The 16053-nt window shown below is 49.7% G+C and overlaps 1 protein-coding gene across 1 annotated transcript in view; it reads left to right on the top strand.

The window, feature by feature from the left end:
- The window catches only part of CDK5RAP2 (CDK5 regulatory subunit associated protein 2), a 180402-nt gene that overhangs the window by 56289 nt on the left and 108060 nt on the right, over positions 1-16053 (top strand). Inside the window, exon 12 of the mRNA XM_052644504.1 lies at positions 3955-4173. Within this exon, the coding sequence (XP_052500464.1) occupies positions 3955-4173 (219 nt within the window). The remainder of the gene's footprint in view (positions 1-3954; positions 4174-16053) is intronic.

The following is a 16053-nucleotide window of genomic DNA, read 5'->3' as shown; positions in this document are numbered from 1 at the left end:
AATTCATAAAATATTTAAAATGGTGGAGAGAGGGTGAGAAAAGCCACCAGTAAACCCACATCTGAAGATACTCACTCTCAACACCTTAACTCTTTCAAAGTGCATATATATATATATATATGTATCACCTTTGAAGAGTTAAACAGCATCATTATGCATTCTGTTCTGTAGTCTCTCGTTTTCACTGGACATTCTCGCCACAGCAGTACATGTAGGTCTAGCCAATCCTGATTTTTTTTTTTAGATCTAGCCAGTCTGTAAAAAACCAATATTTTGAGATACTTGTAGATTCACCTGCAGTAAATTTCTCCCTGCTGTTGACCTAGTTCCCCTGCAGCGAGAGTCTTGTGTGACCATAGGACAGTGTCATGACCAGCATATTGGTGCCGTCTGTTGACCTCACTCAGAACTCAGAAGTTTGACATCACTCGTTTGTGAGTGTGAGTGTGAGTGTGTGTGTGTGTGTGTGTGTGTGCACGCGCACGCGCTTTTTATACAGTTTTTTAAACAGCTGCATATAGTCCATTGTATGTATCTTATTACTTTCACTGGGAAGAACCTGGGGTGGGACATGGAGTTGCATCTGACGCTGCCTCACCAGCTTGCCTCGTCTTGGGGAAGGTATTTGAACTCTCCAGCCTGCCTACACATCATAAAATCCAGATGGTCACACTTACGTCCCCTAATCCTTATCAGGCTTAAATAGATTGTGTATCTGGGCATAGGTAGTAACTCACTAAACGTTAACTCATCCTTAAGTTGGGTGATGTAGTTCTGGCATAAAAATACAGTAGTATTTATTTCGGTCTGTTTTCAGATTCTGTTAATGACGTACACGTAGTTTTTAGCTTGAGGAAACTCTCCATATTATCTGTTGATTGAAAGAAAGTAGAGTAAGTGAGGGCAGAGGGGGTCTAGATTGATTCATCCTGCACCAGCTGAAACAAGACTGTATGTTATCATCTTTCACCTTTACAACAATCCTGGGAAACAGCGATCAGTCTCACAAGTAAGATAACGAACTTTAGAGAAATTAACCTCTCCCGGGTCACACAGTCTGAACTGGCCTTGGAACTCTGGCCCTTCTGCTCTTCTTAGCGAACTCATCGTTTTTACACTGTGGAGAACAATTTGTGTGATATTATTTGGGCTTTAGTTTCTGACCATGTCTCCCTGGGCCAGATGTTGCCACCTGTTCATTAGGCCCTTGAGTGATGAAATGGAATCCAGAAGTCAGGCTATCCTGCAGGAGAAGGCTAAAAAAAAAAAAGACAAAAAACAACTTCTCCAGAGAAGCTTTCCGCAGGGCCATCTAAGAGGAAATTAGCATGGGAAGTATTTTCATGAAGCGAATCGGTTGTATGAATTTGAGTTTTTTGAACTTAGATTTTTTAAAGAGGCTTTGTGTTGTTATTTACATGGTTTTCCCACAGGACTTTGATCACTTGATTAATATCTATTATTTAAATAACAACCATGGCTGCTCTATATTTAACAACTCTGAACTGGTATTCTTGTCTCTAGCCTTCTCCCATTGAATCCAGTCTTCTTGTTATAATTTTTTGTGGTTTATTGGTGTTAATTGGAAACTTCCCTGGAATGGGCGAGGTGTAAAATGCCCTGGAAAGAGCACAGGCTCTGGAGTCATGTGAATCCCAGGTTTAATCCCTTACGGTCTTAAGACAGGCCAGTCATTTAACAGTCTGAGCCGTAGTGACTTAAAGAGGGATGATAATGTGTATTTTGTAGGGTTGGTATGCTGCTGCTGCTAAGTCGCTTCAGTCGTGTCTGACTCTGTGCGACCCCATGGACTGCAGCCCACCAGGCCTCCCTGTCCATCGCCAGCTCCTGGAGCCTACTCAAACTCACGTCCATCATGTCGATGATGCCATCCAACCATCTCATCCTCTGTCATCCCCTTTTCCTCCTGCCTTCAATCTTTCCCAGCATCAGGGTCTTTTCAGATGAGTCAGTTCTTGGCATCAGGTGGCCAAAGGATTGGTGTTTCAGCTTCAGCATCAGTCCTTCCAGTGAATATTCAGGACTGATTTCCTTTAGGACAGACTGGTTGGATCTCCTTGCTGTCTAATCAAGAGTCTTCTCCAACACCACAGTTCAAAAGCATCAGTTTTTTGATACTCAGCTTACTTTATAGTTCAACTCTCACATCCCTACATGACTACTGGAAAAACCATAGCTTTGACTAGACAGACCATTGTCGACAAAGTAACGTCTCTGTTTTTTAATATGCTGTCTAGGTTGGTCATAGCTTTTCTTTCAAGGAGCAAGCATCTTTTAGTTTCATGGCTGCAGTCACCATTTGTAGTGGTTTTGGAGCCCAAGAAAATAAAATTTGTCAGTGTTTCCACTGTTTCTCCATCTGTTTGCCATGGATTGATGGGACCAATGCCATGATCTTTGTTTTTGGAATGTTGAGTTTTAAGGCAGCCTTTTCACTCTCCTTTTTCACTTTCATCAGGAGACTCAGTAGTTCCTCTTCACTTTCTGCCATAAGGGTGGTGTCATCTGCATATCTGCTGCTGCTGCTAAGTCGCTTCAGTCGTGTCCGACTCTGTGCGACCCCATGGACGGCAGCCCACCAGGCTCCTCCGTCCATGGGATTTTCCAGGCAAGAGTGCTGGAGTAGGGTGCCATTGCCTTCTCCACTGCATATCTGAGGTTATTGATAGTTCTCCTGCCAATCCAGCTTGTGCTTCATCCAGCCTGGCATTTCACATGATGTACTCTGCATATAAGTTAAATAAGCAGGGTGACAGTATCCAGCCTTGATGTATTCCTTTCCCAGTTTGGAACCAGTCTATCTACTGGTTTCATGTCCAGTTCTAACTGCTGCTTCACATATTATCAGCTCTTTGTAAACAGTGGTTTTAAGGTTTTATCGTGTGGCTTTGTCATACTTTATTCACTTTCATACTTTGCACGCTTAGGTTGTGTCTTACTTTTTATTCTGTGATGAATGACGGTATATAAAGCATCCCCCCCGTATATTTGAATTCTTCTCCTGAGATTGAACCCTAGGAGTGGAATTACGGGGCTGGTTGTGAACCTCTTTGCACAGTGTGCACATGCTTGATCTGTGATCTGTCCACAGGAGCCCTGTCAGTGCATTTCTTGGCTTCTAGCTTCTAGACGCTTGGCCAGCTCTGGAGAGGTGAATGTTGATTGTATCATTTCACAGTGAGCTCGCCAGCACTGGGTATTCTCATTAAAACAATCTCCCTTATTATACAAAAGCTCATTTTTAATTTGCCCTTTTTGATTATTGATGAGTTATGACAGTTTTTCATATGCTTGATAGTCACATTTGTATTTTCTCTGCTGAACTGTATTACTGAAATAAACCTGTTCTTGATGCGTATAGACATCTGACTGCTGAAGTTAAAGCCTCTTGCGGTGGCTGTCGGTTACCCGGCTGACCATTCCTTCTCTAGGTGACTCTGAATTGGAGCCGTCCTAACAGAGATGAACATCGCTCGTGCTTGACTGCATCTCTGCCTTTGAAATAAAATTCTTTATCTTCTATCTTTTAAAAATAACAATTTTTAAAGCTATTATAGAAATAACATGCTCAGTAACCCTATATTTGAAAATACAGAGAGGTAAAGGAAAAAAATCATGTGTTCACACCCCACTAAAGAGAGTTACTAACATTTGTGCTTTTCTTTATCATCTTAAAAAAGAAAAAAGTTCTTTTACACAATAACTGTAGTCTTTCCCCCCCCTCAATATCAACATCGTATCATAAAGGATACCCTGTGTTATTTAAAAACATCCATATAATTTTTCTTTGGGTCCTGAATGTTGTTTATGTTAGTTTCCATGCCCCCCGCCCCACTCCCCGGTCCCGGGGGTGACCGAGGAGCACGGGGTTTCTTGGTTTGTTCACTGAGCTGTGACAATCAACCCAGCTTCCCTCCTCTCCTCTTCTTCTAGGGGTCTGAAGATTACGAGGCCGCTCTGTTAGAAAAGGCAGCCCTTTTGGCTGAGCTGCGCTCAGAAAACCTCAGCAAGAGCACAGAGAACCACAGACTGCGAAGGAGCATTAAGAAGGTCACCCAGGAGCTGAGCAACCTGCAGCAGGAACGGGAGAGGCTGGAGAAGGCGCTGGAGGCAGCCCACCAAGAGAGGAGCAAGGGAGACCACACCCTCCACGTGAGTGCTGCCACTGGGCCTCTGGAATGGGGGGCAGCAAGCCTGGGGGCTGTGTGGCTGGGTCTGGTTTTAGGGAGATAGATATTCATCGCTGAAAAGTTAGAAAAACCCCCAAACAGAAACTATTTCACTCATCTTCTCGTCACCTAGAAATGACCAGTTCATTTAACCGAATAACTGTTCGGTGTTCTAGTCCTTTTATCCTTTCTCTCTCTCACAGACACGGACACGCACGTGCACATTTATTAGCATCGAGCTGAAAATGCATTTTTAAAACTTTTTGGCCGTGCGGCAAAAAAAGTTAGTTCTCTGGCCAGGGATTAAGCTCGTGCCCCTACATTGGAAGCACAGAGTCCTAACCGCGGGATCACCAGGAAAGTCCCTGAAAATGCATTTTTGTACTCTGTTCTGCTTTTTATTCTTTTATTTTGGTGTGTGGCCATTATGAGTTTTCTTGAGAAACTTTTTTTTTTAATATGTGAACACAGTAGTTCATCGCTTGAATGTGCTACAGCTTATTTAACTAGTCCTTACTGTAGGATGTATAGGTCATCATACTTTTTTCATTTTATAACATGTCCTGTGAGAAACATCATTGTACATAAATACTTATCAATTGATTTTTTCCTGATAGAAGTATAATTACTCGGTCAAAGACTATGCATATTCTTAATGCTATTTTATAGATACATTCAAATTGTTCTCCAGAAAGATTATACCATGCTCTCTAGAGGAGGGTGATCTTTTTAAAAGACTGCTCTATTTAGCATTGAGTGTTAGTATTTAAAAACGTTCTCTCTGAATTTGGTAGACAAAAATCATCTCTTACAGTTTCTATTGTATTTATTTTTTTGAGAGATTTACTCACCTGGTGTTACATAGCCGTGCTTCGTTTATTCCCACTGCTGTGTGCTGCCCTAGTATGTGAGTTTACGGTTACTTGTCCATTTACTGTTGATGGAAACCTGGGCTGGACCTTGCCTTTGGCCGTCGTAACTGACAGCCTGTCGAGGCAAACACATGTGTTTTCTATTGTGATTTCTGTTACATCTAAACTTCAGTATTCAGCATCCTTGGAGCAGGGCATGGCAACCCACTCGAGTATTCTTGCCGGGAAAATTCCACCGACAGAGATGCCTAGTAGCCGACAGTCCATGGGGCCGCAGAGTCGCACACGACTGAGCGCGCACACGTCAGATTCCACATTCAGCATCCCGAGAGTCACATCCACTTACAAAGCCTTGGTGCGGTCGGGTAGGATGGGGTCTGAGGCTGAGTGATCCCTGACACTCAGGTTCAGTGAGTTCCCTGCACGGGGGCCTGGGGCAGGTCGAGTCATGGGAGGGCTCCAGGGAGAGCCCACAGGTTCCAGGGTCCTCTGGTGGCTGCCCTTAGCAGGGATGGGACGCCAGGATCCATAGTTTGAAGTCGTAATGCTGACACCAACAAGGGGAGTGAAATACCAGTGTTTGTTTATTTTAACAGAAATTTCAGTAGACAGCAAGAGAGCAACAATGGAAACTTGAAAAGTGAAGTCGCTCAGTCGTGTCTGACTCTTTGCGACCCCACGGACTGTAGCCCGCCAGGCTTCTCTGTCCATGGGATTTTCCAGGCAAGAGTGCTGAAGTGGGTTGCCATTTCCTTCTCCAGGGGATCTTCCTGACTCAGGGATCGAACCCGGGTCTCCCGCATTGCAGGCAGACGCTTTACCGTCTGAGCCACCAGGGAATGGAAACTTAGGAAAATAAAAAATGTCGCCCAAGGTTCCACAGCCCTCCTCCAGTATCACACTTCAGCCCTGCTGCATGGGGGCCCGGCTGAATCAGATGCGCGTCCTTCGGTCTCCTGCTTTACTGAGAGCACCTCCCCCGTGCCTCTGTCCCATGGCCAGCTCACTGTGTTGTTTAGGCTCCAGAGCAGTCCTGCTGAAGGGTGCATATGCTTCATGGAGTAGATTTCACATGATTCACCTGATCATTTCCTGCTCTCTTGGACAGTTTGCCTGTTTCAGTAATACCGCAGTGCACGTCTTTGGGCAGTAAGGCATTGTTTTCTTGAAATGCCAAGGATCTGAGGAGTGAGATCACTGGGCCAGATGATACAAATATTTTACACTAGTTAATCACGCTGCCAAGTTATTTGTTCAGAGGGCCGGATTAATTTACGCTGCCACCAGCAGTACTGGAGTCTACCAGTTTATTGCATGTTATTAAAAAACCTTTTTCTCGTATTTATGCAGTGTTATTGAACAGCAAATGTATCTGGGCTAGATGCTGATGGAAGTATGTGGCACGACCTCTGAATGTTTTAATTTTTTCTTAAGGGAGATGAAGATGTCATACATGGCAAAATGCAAAGCAGTGGAAACCCAGAGCTAATTCATGCAGCTTATGTATTCAGTGCAGAAGATCCCTGTGGCAGAGAGTAGTCAGGAAAACTTCCTAGGACGGCAGTCCCCAAACTTTTTGGCACCAGGGACCAATTTTCCTGAAAGACAGTTCGTCCCTGGACCAGGGGTAGGAAGGATAGTTTGGGGATGAGTCAAGCTCACTACATTTATTGTGCACTTATTTTTATCATTGTAACATCAGGTCCGCCTCAGGTCATCTGACATTAGATTGAAGGGGTTGGGGACCCGTGCTTTTGGAGGAGATGACACTCGCGTTGAGTGAGCAGTGTGAGATTTGAGTCGTGTGGCTTTATACATGAGTAAAGAAGAAACTGGCCAGAAAGGGTCCTTCTGTAGAGGTCAGTTTTCATAATCAATTCTTAGGTCCTTCACTGTTGGATAATTTTCTTTCCCCCTTAGTTTAGTTTATCCCCTCTGTTCCCCACTATCATTCTAAAAATGTTTATTCAGTAGAAATTGGATTTTGGGGCTACATAGGCATGAGCATGTGCGTGAGCACGCACACACACACACACACACACACACACAAACCTATAAAATATGTAATTGTTTCTTTACCTTATAACTTACTCTTGGTAAACATTTGAAATGGCTGTGTAACTTTATATCAAGGAGGGTGCACTGTAATTTATTTACCTATCCTTGTATTGTTAGACATTGTTGGTTTCATAATTCACTTATTCATGAAAACCCTGATGCTCCCTAAAGGAATTTTGGACTGCAGTTGATAAGAAGATTTCTAAATAATATGCATACATCTTCGTAAGGAGGCAAGGAATGCTTGGCAGGAAGTGGAAGGGGCATGTGACAGGGAGAGGGAGGGATTGGATCAAAGTCTACTCTGGGTGGGAGGTTTTCTTTTTTTGCAGGGCCAGAAACTCCGTTCCTTAAGGAACTCATGCAGAAAAAGGAGTGTATTACTTTGGATAACTAAACACCTGGAAGCACAGGGCTGGCAGGAATGCTGCCAGGACCGAGACTGTGTCTGAGCTAGCTTCTGTTCCTGGCGTCCACTCAACCCCAGCTCCGGGTGGTTGGACCCACCACTGCCAGGCTTGCTGGGACGGCCACTGCTCAGTTTATTGCGAGAGAGGAAAGAGGACTCGCGCACTCGGCCCTGGTCAGGAGGCCCGAGGGCTGAGCTGCCGAGAGGCTCAGCTCGGGTCACAGGCTCGCTCTTCATCAGAAGTGCGAGCGTGCAGGTGTGAGCCCATGCTCTGTCACTGGCGGCTCCCCCAGAACCCCGAGCTGGGAAGGGATCAGCGCTTCCCAACAGAGAGCGCGGCTCTCTTTCAGGGCCCTGGGCGCCAGTGCCTCTGTGTTCGCCTCAGATGTGCGTGCCTGTGACTCAGCATCCTTGCGTCTCATCATGGCTGCTCTGCTATATTAAGTCGTGCTTGTTTCTTACAAGACAGTCCGGCCGTGTTTTTTTTTCTTTGTGCTGCGTGTATTGCATCACAGCAGCATCTCCACTTAACCTCTGGCTTCATCCCAAGAATTTGCTGTGTCCGTCTCATCAGAGTGTTCTGTACCCGATCCTGGGGGCACTGGCTTGTTCAGGGTCTGGGAAAATGTGCTGGGCTGACTTTACCTTATGGTGCAAAGATGCACGCAGAGGTAGAGGGTGGCCCACCAGCCTCGTGTGTCTTATCAGCTGGTTCTGTTAACTAAGCTCTTTATTAACTAGAGCCTCCCACGCAGCAGCTGCTATTGCAAACAGAAACCCAGGCCTTTTGGTGGCCTCTGTGTGTGGCTTGGCAAAGGAAAGGAGTCCGTTCACGCATTCAGCCACACTGAACGTTTTGTGCAGGCCCTCTGCTTGGCCTGGGGACAGCTCCCTAAAGGAGACAGAAGCAGAGTGCCCGCGGGAGCACGGAGCAGGATCAGAGGAGGTTCCAGGGAAAGTGACCTTTGAACTAGTTCTGAAGTGTGAGTTGAAGGTCATGATGTAGGCGAGGGAGAGGAGGGTTTTGTACAGGAGACGAAGGTACCCAGGTGTGCGAGAGTGTGGTGTTTGGCGGAAGAAGAGTTTGGAGCGGTAGTGGACGGTGCTTTAACCTGGAGAGAGGGTGAGCTGTAGAGGGCCATGGCACAGCTGGGGGGCGGGCGTGACCGCCAGGGAGTGCGGCCCCCGTTGAGGGGGACTTAAGGAGAGGGTTGTTAGGGTCAGGTGTGCGGTTTAGAGAGGCCTTGTCTGGTGGACTGGCTGCACAGAGCCCCGAGACAGGAGGATGAGGACAGGCGCGTGGCCCGAGAGAGCGGCTCCGAGGAGCCGGGGCAGAGGGGAAACGAGGAGGAGCCCGCGCCTCTGCGGTGGGGCCGCTCAGGTGTGGCTTCTGGGTGGTCCCGGTGCATACACAAAGCTTTCCCCACCAGGACTCTTGAATAATCAGCAGGTACTTGAACTCCCCTGCCTCCCACAGGTGGAGCTGAAGAACATTGGTAAGAAGATAACGTTGCAAAGTAGACAGCCAGAGGGGCCTGCTGTTAGAGCGCAGGGAGCTCAGCTCAGTGCTCTGTGGTGACCCAGAGGGCTGCGTGGGGGGGGGCTCCAGAGGGAGGGGATATATGTGTACAGAGGGGCCTCCCTGGGGGCTCAGCTGGTAAAGAACCCCCCTGCAGTGCGAGAGCCCTGGTTCTATCCCTAGGCTGGGAAGCTCCCTGGGAGAAGAGACCGCTACCCACTCCAGTGTTCTGGGCTGGAGAATCCCATGGACTACAGCTCATGGGGTCGCAAAGAGTCAGACACGGCTGCGCGACTGCCGCTTCGGTTTCATAGCCGATTCACTTTGTTGAGCGGCAGAAGCTAACACACCAGTAAAGCAGCTGCGTGCTCAGCCATGCAGTCGCCCGCCAATGAAGAACGAAAGCGCGCGCCAAACGTTGGTCTTTTTCTCGATTCACATTCAGCTCCATCTTCAACATCCTATTTGGTAGTGAAAATTGGTATCAGAGTGGTAGAAATGAAGCAAATATGATTTCTTAGGTGTGGATTTCTTTGGTGTACTTTGCAGTTAATAAAAGGACTGCCTGTCTCCCTTGGCGCTCACAGCCCTGCGATTGGGCATAGAACAGGTTATTCCCATTACACAGATTAACCGGAGCCTCAGAATTTAAATAGCTTAAAAAAAAAAGAATTTAAATGGCTTGATCACGGTCACATAGAAGAGGATAAATAATGTGACGTGGATCCAGGACTGTGGACTCTCTTTAGTTTCAGGACTTTGCCTGAGTTACTATGCTGAGGCTATGCCAGACCATCAATATTTATGTTAAGAATACTGTGCTTTAGGCAGAAAGGAAGACTGATAATTTCGGCTTTTCCGTGGACCACAGTAATCTGTTTTCGAGACCACCCAACTTGTATCTGGGTTATTTGAAGCTTTCAAACCTGTCATTTGTTTCTGTGTTTCAGAAACATTTCAGAGGTTTATGGACAATCATAAAATTAAATGCATTAGGGTCACAGAGAAATGAGGGTGACGAGTGAAATGGAAGCAGGTGAGGCAGGAGAGACGCCTGCTGTGATCCGGTCGCAGTGCTAGAGACGGGGCCTGACACCCGGTCGGTGGTTCCTGGCAGCGACAGTGAAAAGGGCAATTCAGCTACATGGTCTCCAGTGTCTGCAAAGATGGAGACGCTACGATAAAGGGACAGCCTTTGCTGGCACTGAGGCCGGAGGGAAGTATTGCCTCTGGTGGGTTTCTATAAGGAGTTCTCCGAGCAGTATACAGAGCCCTCGACAGTACTCCATTCAATAAAAGAGCAGTTTTGCCCGGGGCCAGATCAGTGTCATCGCCGCTGGCTGGGAAAGCCTGTAAGTATGTAGGCTTTGAGTCCCCGGGACTGTCTTGCTGTTCCCAGTAGTCTCGTTCCTTGGGCAAGAATCACCAGGTCAGCGGGAAGTAATAGTGCAGCTCTGTCTTGAGACGGTCCCTCTCTCGAAGCCTTTGCGGTGGTCCCCTGTCGAGCAGCATGGGTCGAGCCAGCCTCTCTTGGATGTGATCGAACCATCCTGTGCTTGTGCCAAACCCACGTGCTGCCGCCTCATTGTGCCCCCGCCTAAGCATCTTGGAAGGAGACGGTGCCTGTCTGGAGGCGCAGCTTGGATCTGAGGCGTCTGAGTGCGGCATCTGACGCTGCGGAGCACCAAGCGCTTGGCCGGGAGAGTCGGTTCATTGCCTGCAGCTGTGTTCTAATCGCCTGTGACCCCAGCGACCCCAGCGACCCCAGTGACCCCAGCCACCCAGTGCCAGGCACCCCAGCGTGTGTCGTCATCTGCAGTTTGCTATTTGTTTGTTGAAGGGACAGTTACTGAGTATTTGCAGTGGTTGGGGCACTGTGAGTAGGCTCGTGTGAATCCAAGCTTCAGCCTTGACCTCGGGAGTCCTATTCGCGAAAAAGGAAAAACAAGGTCAAAAAGTGAGGGTCTCACAGATAGATCCCCTTTATTGTATTATACCTCCTCACCAGCAGAGGGACCCAGAACTCCTTAAAGAAATTCAGGAGGCCTTTGCAAAAAACAATCAGACCCCCACCCCCAATAGTCCCAAGTCGATGTTCTGACTGTGATGTTCAGAATGTCCTAGCTTCTGTGGTCTGGGGCTTCCCTGGTGGCTCAGACGGTAAAGAATCTGACTGCTGTGTGGGAGACCGGGGTCTGATCCCTGGGTCAGGAAGATCCCCTGGAGAAGGGCATGGCTACCCACTCCAGTGTTCTTGCCTGGAGAAGCCCACGGACAGAGGAGCCTGGTGGGCTGCAGTCCGTGGGGTCGCAAGAGTCAGACACGACCGAGCGGCCTCCCCGGGACTTTCTCGGCGCTCCAACAGGAGTGCTGTGTGGCTACTTGGATCCTTGCTCTCGCGTCTCTGGCTTTGATGCCCTTTTTTGGCTCCAGAGACTCGAGGTGCTGGGTGTGTGCGTGCGCGTGTGTGTGTGCGCGTGCATGCGCGTGTGTGTGTGCGTGCATGCAGTGGAGGACAGCAGAGGCACGTCTTGGTTTTGCATTTGCTGCCTCTGGTTCAGGCGCTCTGTGCTGCTCCAAGTGAGCAGGGGCCGGAGAGGAGCAAGTCACAGGCTCTCCCTTCTCCTCTGAGGGCCCCGGTCACTAGATGTTGCTTTAGCCTGTTCCCCAGACTGTCTGCTAACGCTCTCGCCTGTTACGAGGCCTGTCCCCTGCTATGACAGGTGTGTGCTTCAGAACCTGGGCCCTCAGCTCTGTGGGGATGCATCTACTGGCTACAGCCCCCAAATCTAAGTAAAGTTGTATCTGTCACCCAACTGGCTGATCCCGAGTGCTTTGACAGGGGTGGGTTTGATTCCAGGGCGGTTCAGCCTCAGCCTCTCTGGTCTCCTTGCATGTTTGAGGCTGGCTGACCCCAGGTGAGGTTGCAGCAGCATTCAGGACATCTCTTGGTGAACTGTCAGTCAGAGCTGGCACTTGGAGATGGTGTCTGTAGGCTGTAGGCGGCTTGGTTAGGGCTAAGACCACAGGCCTGAGGCAGTGTGGTCTGTTATCTGGTTGCTACGTCCTGCCCGACTCTGCAGCTGCAGCGCGCCAGCCTTGTCTGTCCTCCGCTATTTCCCAGAGTGATTTCTACCAAGGGTCAAAGCTCCTCTTCCCCCAGCCCCTAGCCTTTGTCTTTAAGGTCAGGTGTGAAGAGTTTGAATTGGTGTCCTTTTCGGATGTGCAGTTTAAATGACCTGTGTGAGAGAAGCTTAGTCTGTGCGGATCCCAGCTCCTCCTAAGAGGGGCAGAGAGCAGTCTTGGGAGTCAGACCAGACGTGAGCCCTGGCTCTGTCGCTTGCCAGCTGTGGGTCTGGGAACCAGCTACTCTGCCTCTGCAGACAGTGATGTCCGCCTCTTGCTAGAAAACCAGGCATTGGTTGTGAGGGCTCTATGAGAAAAGATAGAGCCCTTAGCGTAACACCTGGCGCATCGGCGGTGGTTAGTAAGCAGTGACTGTTCTGCTGTTGATGGTCTTGGGCGCTAGAAACGCAGCGGTTCAGTGGGCGTCTCTGGGACACGGGGAGATGCTGGCAAACTCGGGTTGGAATCTCAGCGTCAGTAGGTGCTTAACTCTGAGCTTCTAAGCCAGTTACTTCATTCGTCTGAACTTACGTTTACTCTGCTAAAATGGGGTTGATAATGTCTGATTTGGAATTAAATAGTGGATAATAAAATTTAAGGCAGGAGAAAACGCCTGCTGTGGTTCCCAGCACACGGAGGGCGCTGCTCAGCGCCTCAGGTTCCTCCTCTTCCTTCCTCTTTCGCTGCCTTTTAATTGTGTGGCAGGTGCTGGCTCAGGGCTTGGGGTGACAAAGCGCAGCCCCCGAGACTCTGCCAGACCCTGCTGGCTAATAAGTGTGGTCTGCCCTTTGACCAGTCAAGGCAACAAAGCCGTACATTCCTTCTTTGATAACAGTCACCTCTCCTCTGGAGAGAGTGCTTGTGCGTCCCTTTCCAACCCATTGATTCCTCTAAGGAGGGGCGTCAGAACCCTTTTCAGTGACAGACTCTGGGGTCTGAGTGGCTCACGTGGGGCTGCTGGCTTTGAAGGCCGTTTCCATCACTTCTCATTGGGAATTGCTATCGTCTTTCTGGGGCGTAAACAGAGAGACTTTGCTTTATCTCTGGCTTTTCCTGTATAATTTTTGTGCCAGGCCCTGTCCTGGGTGCTGAGGAGACAGGACTGAATCAAGTCAGACGCAGTCTCTGAAGGGATCTAGTAGAGAAATGCCATGGAGATTCCAACAAGAGCTAAAGTCGAGCATGATGATGCTCTGAGAGGGCTGGCCTGAGTGCTTTGAGAGCACGGAGAACAGAATCGAGCTGAGAGGAGGGGAAAGGGGGGCCTTGCAGAGGAGGTGGGTGTGAGCTGAGACCCGAAGGACGAGCCCCTGTTTGCCTGGAGGCCGGGGGTGGGGACAGGTTTCCGGTAGAGGGCAGGCCTGGGTCGAGGCTGGGGTGTTGTGAATGAGCCCAGCACGGGGCGCAGGCAGGGCTGGGGGTAGGGCGGGTGTGCCCCATTGCATCGCTGGGGTGCCTCGCCTGGTGCCCGGCACCTCAAGGGGTGCGCCCCGACCCCTGCGCAGGTTGAGCTTCCCCGCCTTTGTCCATTTGTCTGCCCCCGGCTTCCTGGGGAAGCCCACACGGAGCTCCCTGCTCAGAATCACACTGCTCACATGGTTACTGGTCTCTGTGGCATGAACTGTCTCATTTCCGTGGTCTTCGTTTATTTTTTGAGCATATGAATTCTTTGTTTGTCTTCCCTGGAGGCTCAGACAGTAAAGCATCTGCCTGCAATGTGTGAGACCCGGGTTCGATCCCTGGATTGGGAAGATCCCCTGGAGAAGGAAATGGCAACCCACTCCAGTATTCTTGCCTGGAGAATCTCATGGATGGAGGAGCCTGGTGGATTACAGTCCATGGGGTTGCAAAGAGTTGGACACGACTGAGCGACTTCACTTCACTCATTCTTTGTCCAAATAACTCTTCTGGAGAGAAAACACAGAGGGAGAGCTGCTCGGTGAGTCACGGTAAGAAGCCAGGCGGCCCCTCTCTCCCCACCACGTCCGCCTCCTGCCTCAGTCCCCAGGATCCACGAGGCTCCGCAGAGTGTGACTGGAGCACCAGTGTCTCCTGCTCTTTCTGAAAGTTCTTACATCACTGAGTTTCTATACCTCATTAAGATTTTAGCGAAGTTTCCTCTGTATGTTTAAAGGTAACCACTGACAAGCTTTCTCACAGTGAAGCCTCCTGATAAGATGGAAATGTGATGATGAGAACCTTCTCATTCTCCACCTGGCTGGAGATAAAACAAACTGCCTGGCGAAGGAAGTGTGAGGGCCTGGCTTTTCATTTCTAATGTGATTCTAAGATTATAGGGATATTTTATTTTTCATATAATCCACTTAAAAAAAAAAAAACGCCTGCTGTAAGAGAGCCTCTGATATGCAAAGACAGTGCTCAGCTCAGTGCTGGGAATCTTCAGGTCAAGGGTGTGGCCCGCATGGGTGGAAATTGAGGCCGCTCTATTGATGGCGTCATGAAGGCTTACTGGGGCCACTCATTGTGAAGGGTGGTGGTCTGGTGTAGGGTAGGGGTCTTTAGATTTTTTCCCCACGTCTCTTTGTTTAGAAGCAGGTAAACAGATGTATCTGCAGATTCCTGCATTAAAACCCGTTATGAATTTGCGTGCTTTCCTCCAGCCTGGGAACATGCACTTACATGATGCGGACAGCCGGCCAGGCTTTGGCACTGCTCATCCGAGGGCTTTGTTCGCGAGCTCAGTTTGCAAATCACTTGTTTCGTGAGAAGGATGGAGGTAGACCTGGCTCTGAGTCTGGACGCCACCATGTTTCTCCTTTGGTTAAGTTGTTGGAGCTCTCTGAACTGTGGTTTCCTGGTTGGTGGAGTGGGTGTTGTCAGAGCCTCTGCTTCGCAGCCCAGCTGCTGTAAGGGTTGGAGGAGGTGCGATGGATGTGAGGTGCCCAGCACTCTCCAAAGTGCCGTGGAGGTTCGTAGGAAAAAGTGGTGGGCGGTATTTTGGGAGGACGGGTACAGAGGGCCAGAGAAATCAGGGAGGGCTTTGTGGAAGGCGTGGCCGTGGGATTGGCCCTTGTCAGATACGCGTGCTGTCTCCAGGCAGAACTGGAGAGGTTTTTATTATTTTCTTTCCCTGGGGGGATGGATGGAGACAGGCGGGGGCCTGGAGGGCTGATGGAGCAGTTGGGTGAGATAAAGCAAGGAGGGAGCCCCCCTCCCGAAGGGAGCCCCCCCTCACCCCCGGAGAGAGCCTGGAGCAACTGCTTGTTAGGGCAGCCTCGTCCAGCAGTTCACTCGGAGCTGCTGAAGGTTCAGGGCAGAGATCCAAGGATCAGAGGAGGGCGTGTGTTTTGGTGGGTGAACCAGAGTCTGGAGGGCACTTAGATAGCGGCTGCAGTTGAGCAGACGGGGGCCGCGGCTGAAGGCAGTGTGCTGGGCTGGGGCTCGAGGGCCTGAGCTGCGGGAGGAGTTGGGGAGGGGGTCGTTCTTTTCTCTGCCCTGAGCGCTTCAGCTTCATCCTGCCCTTTTTAACGCCTCCTCCAGGAAGGAGGAGGGACTCTTCCGGTTAACCAGAGTCCAGGTTCTTCACGGGGCTGTGCTTTGCTCACGGGTGGGTTACCATAGCCTAAGTTCAAAACCCAGGGTTCAGATCCTGTGGCTTTCCTGTTGCTGGCTTAGCTGGCCCTGGCCCTGGCTGGGTGGCCCGACGTCCTCACTCGCTCAGCCGTCTCCTTTTTCCACTTCTGCCTCTACTTGAGTAAGAGGGCTCAGGCAGTGGTGCTGGCGCCTCATCTCTCAGGGGCTCCGTGTGGAGGGTGTGCTGGGCGTCCTGTGGGGTGGGTAGGTGTGTGCAGGGCGGAGCGGGGAGAGCTGCACCTTGGATGGGGTTCAGCTGGGCCCACACGGGGAAGCCTGGGAGGA

Source organism: Budorcas taxicolor, chromosome 8 (assembly GCF_023091745.1).
Source record: "Budorcas taxicolor isolate Tak-1 chromosome 8, Takin1.1, whole genome shotgun sequence".
Taxonomy (NCBI): domain Eukaryota; kingdom Metazoa; phylum Chordata; class Mammalia; order Artiodactyla; family Bovidae; genus Budorcas; species Budorcas taxicolor.
Note: the sequence above shows the minus strand (reverse complement) of the source record. Positions and strands in the feature narration are given on the sequence as shown.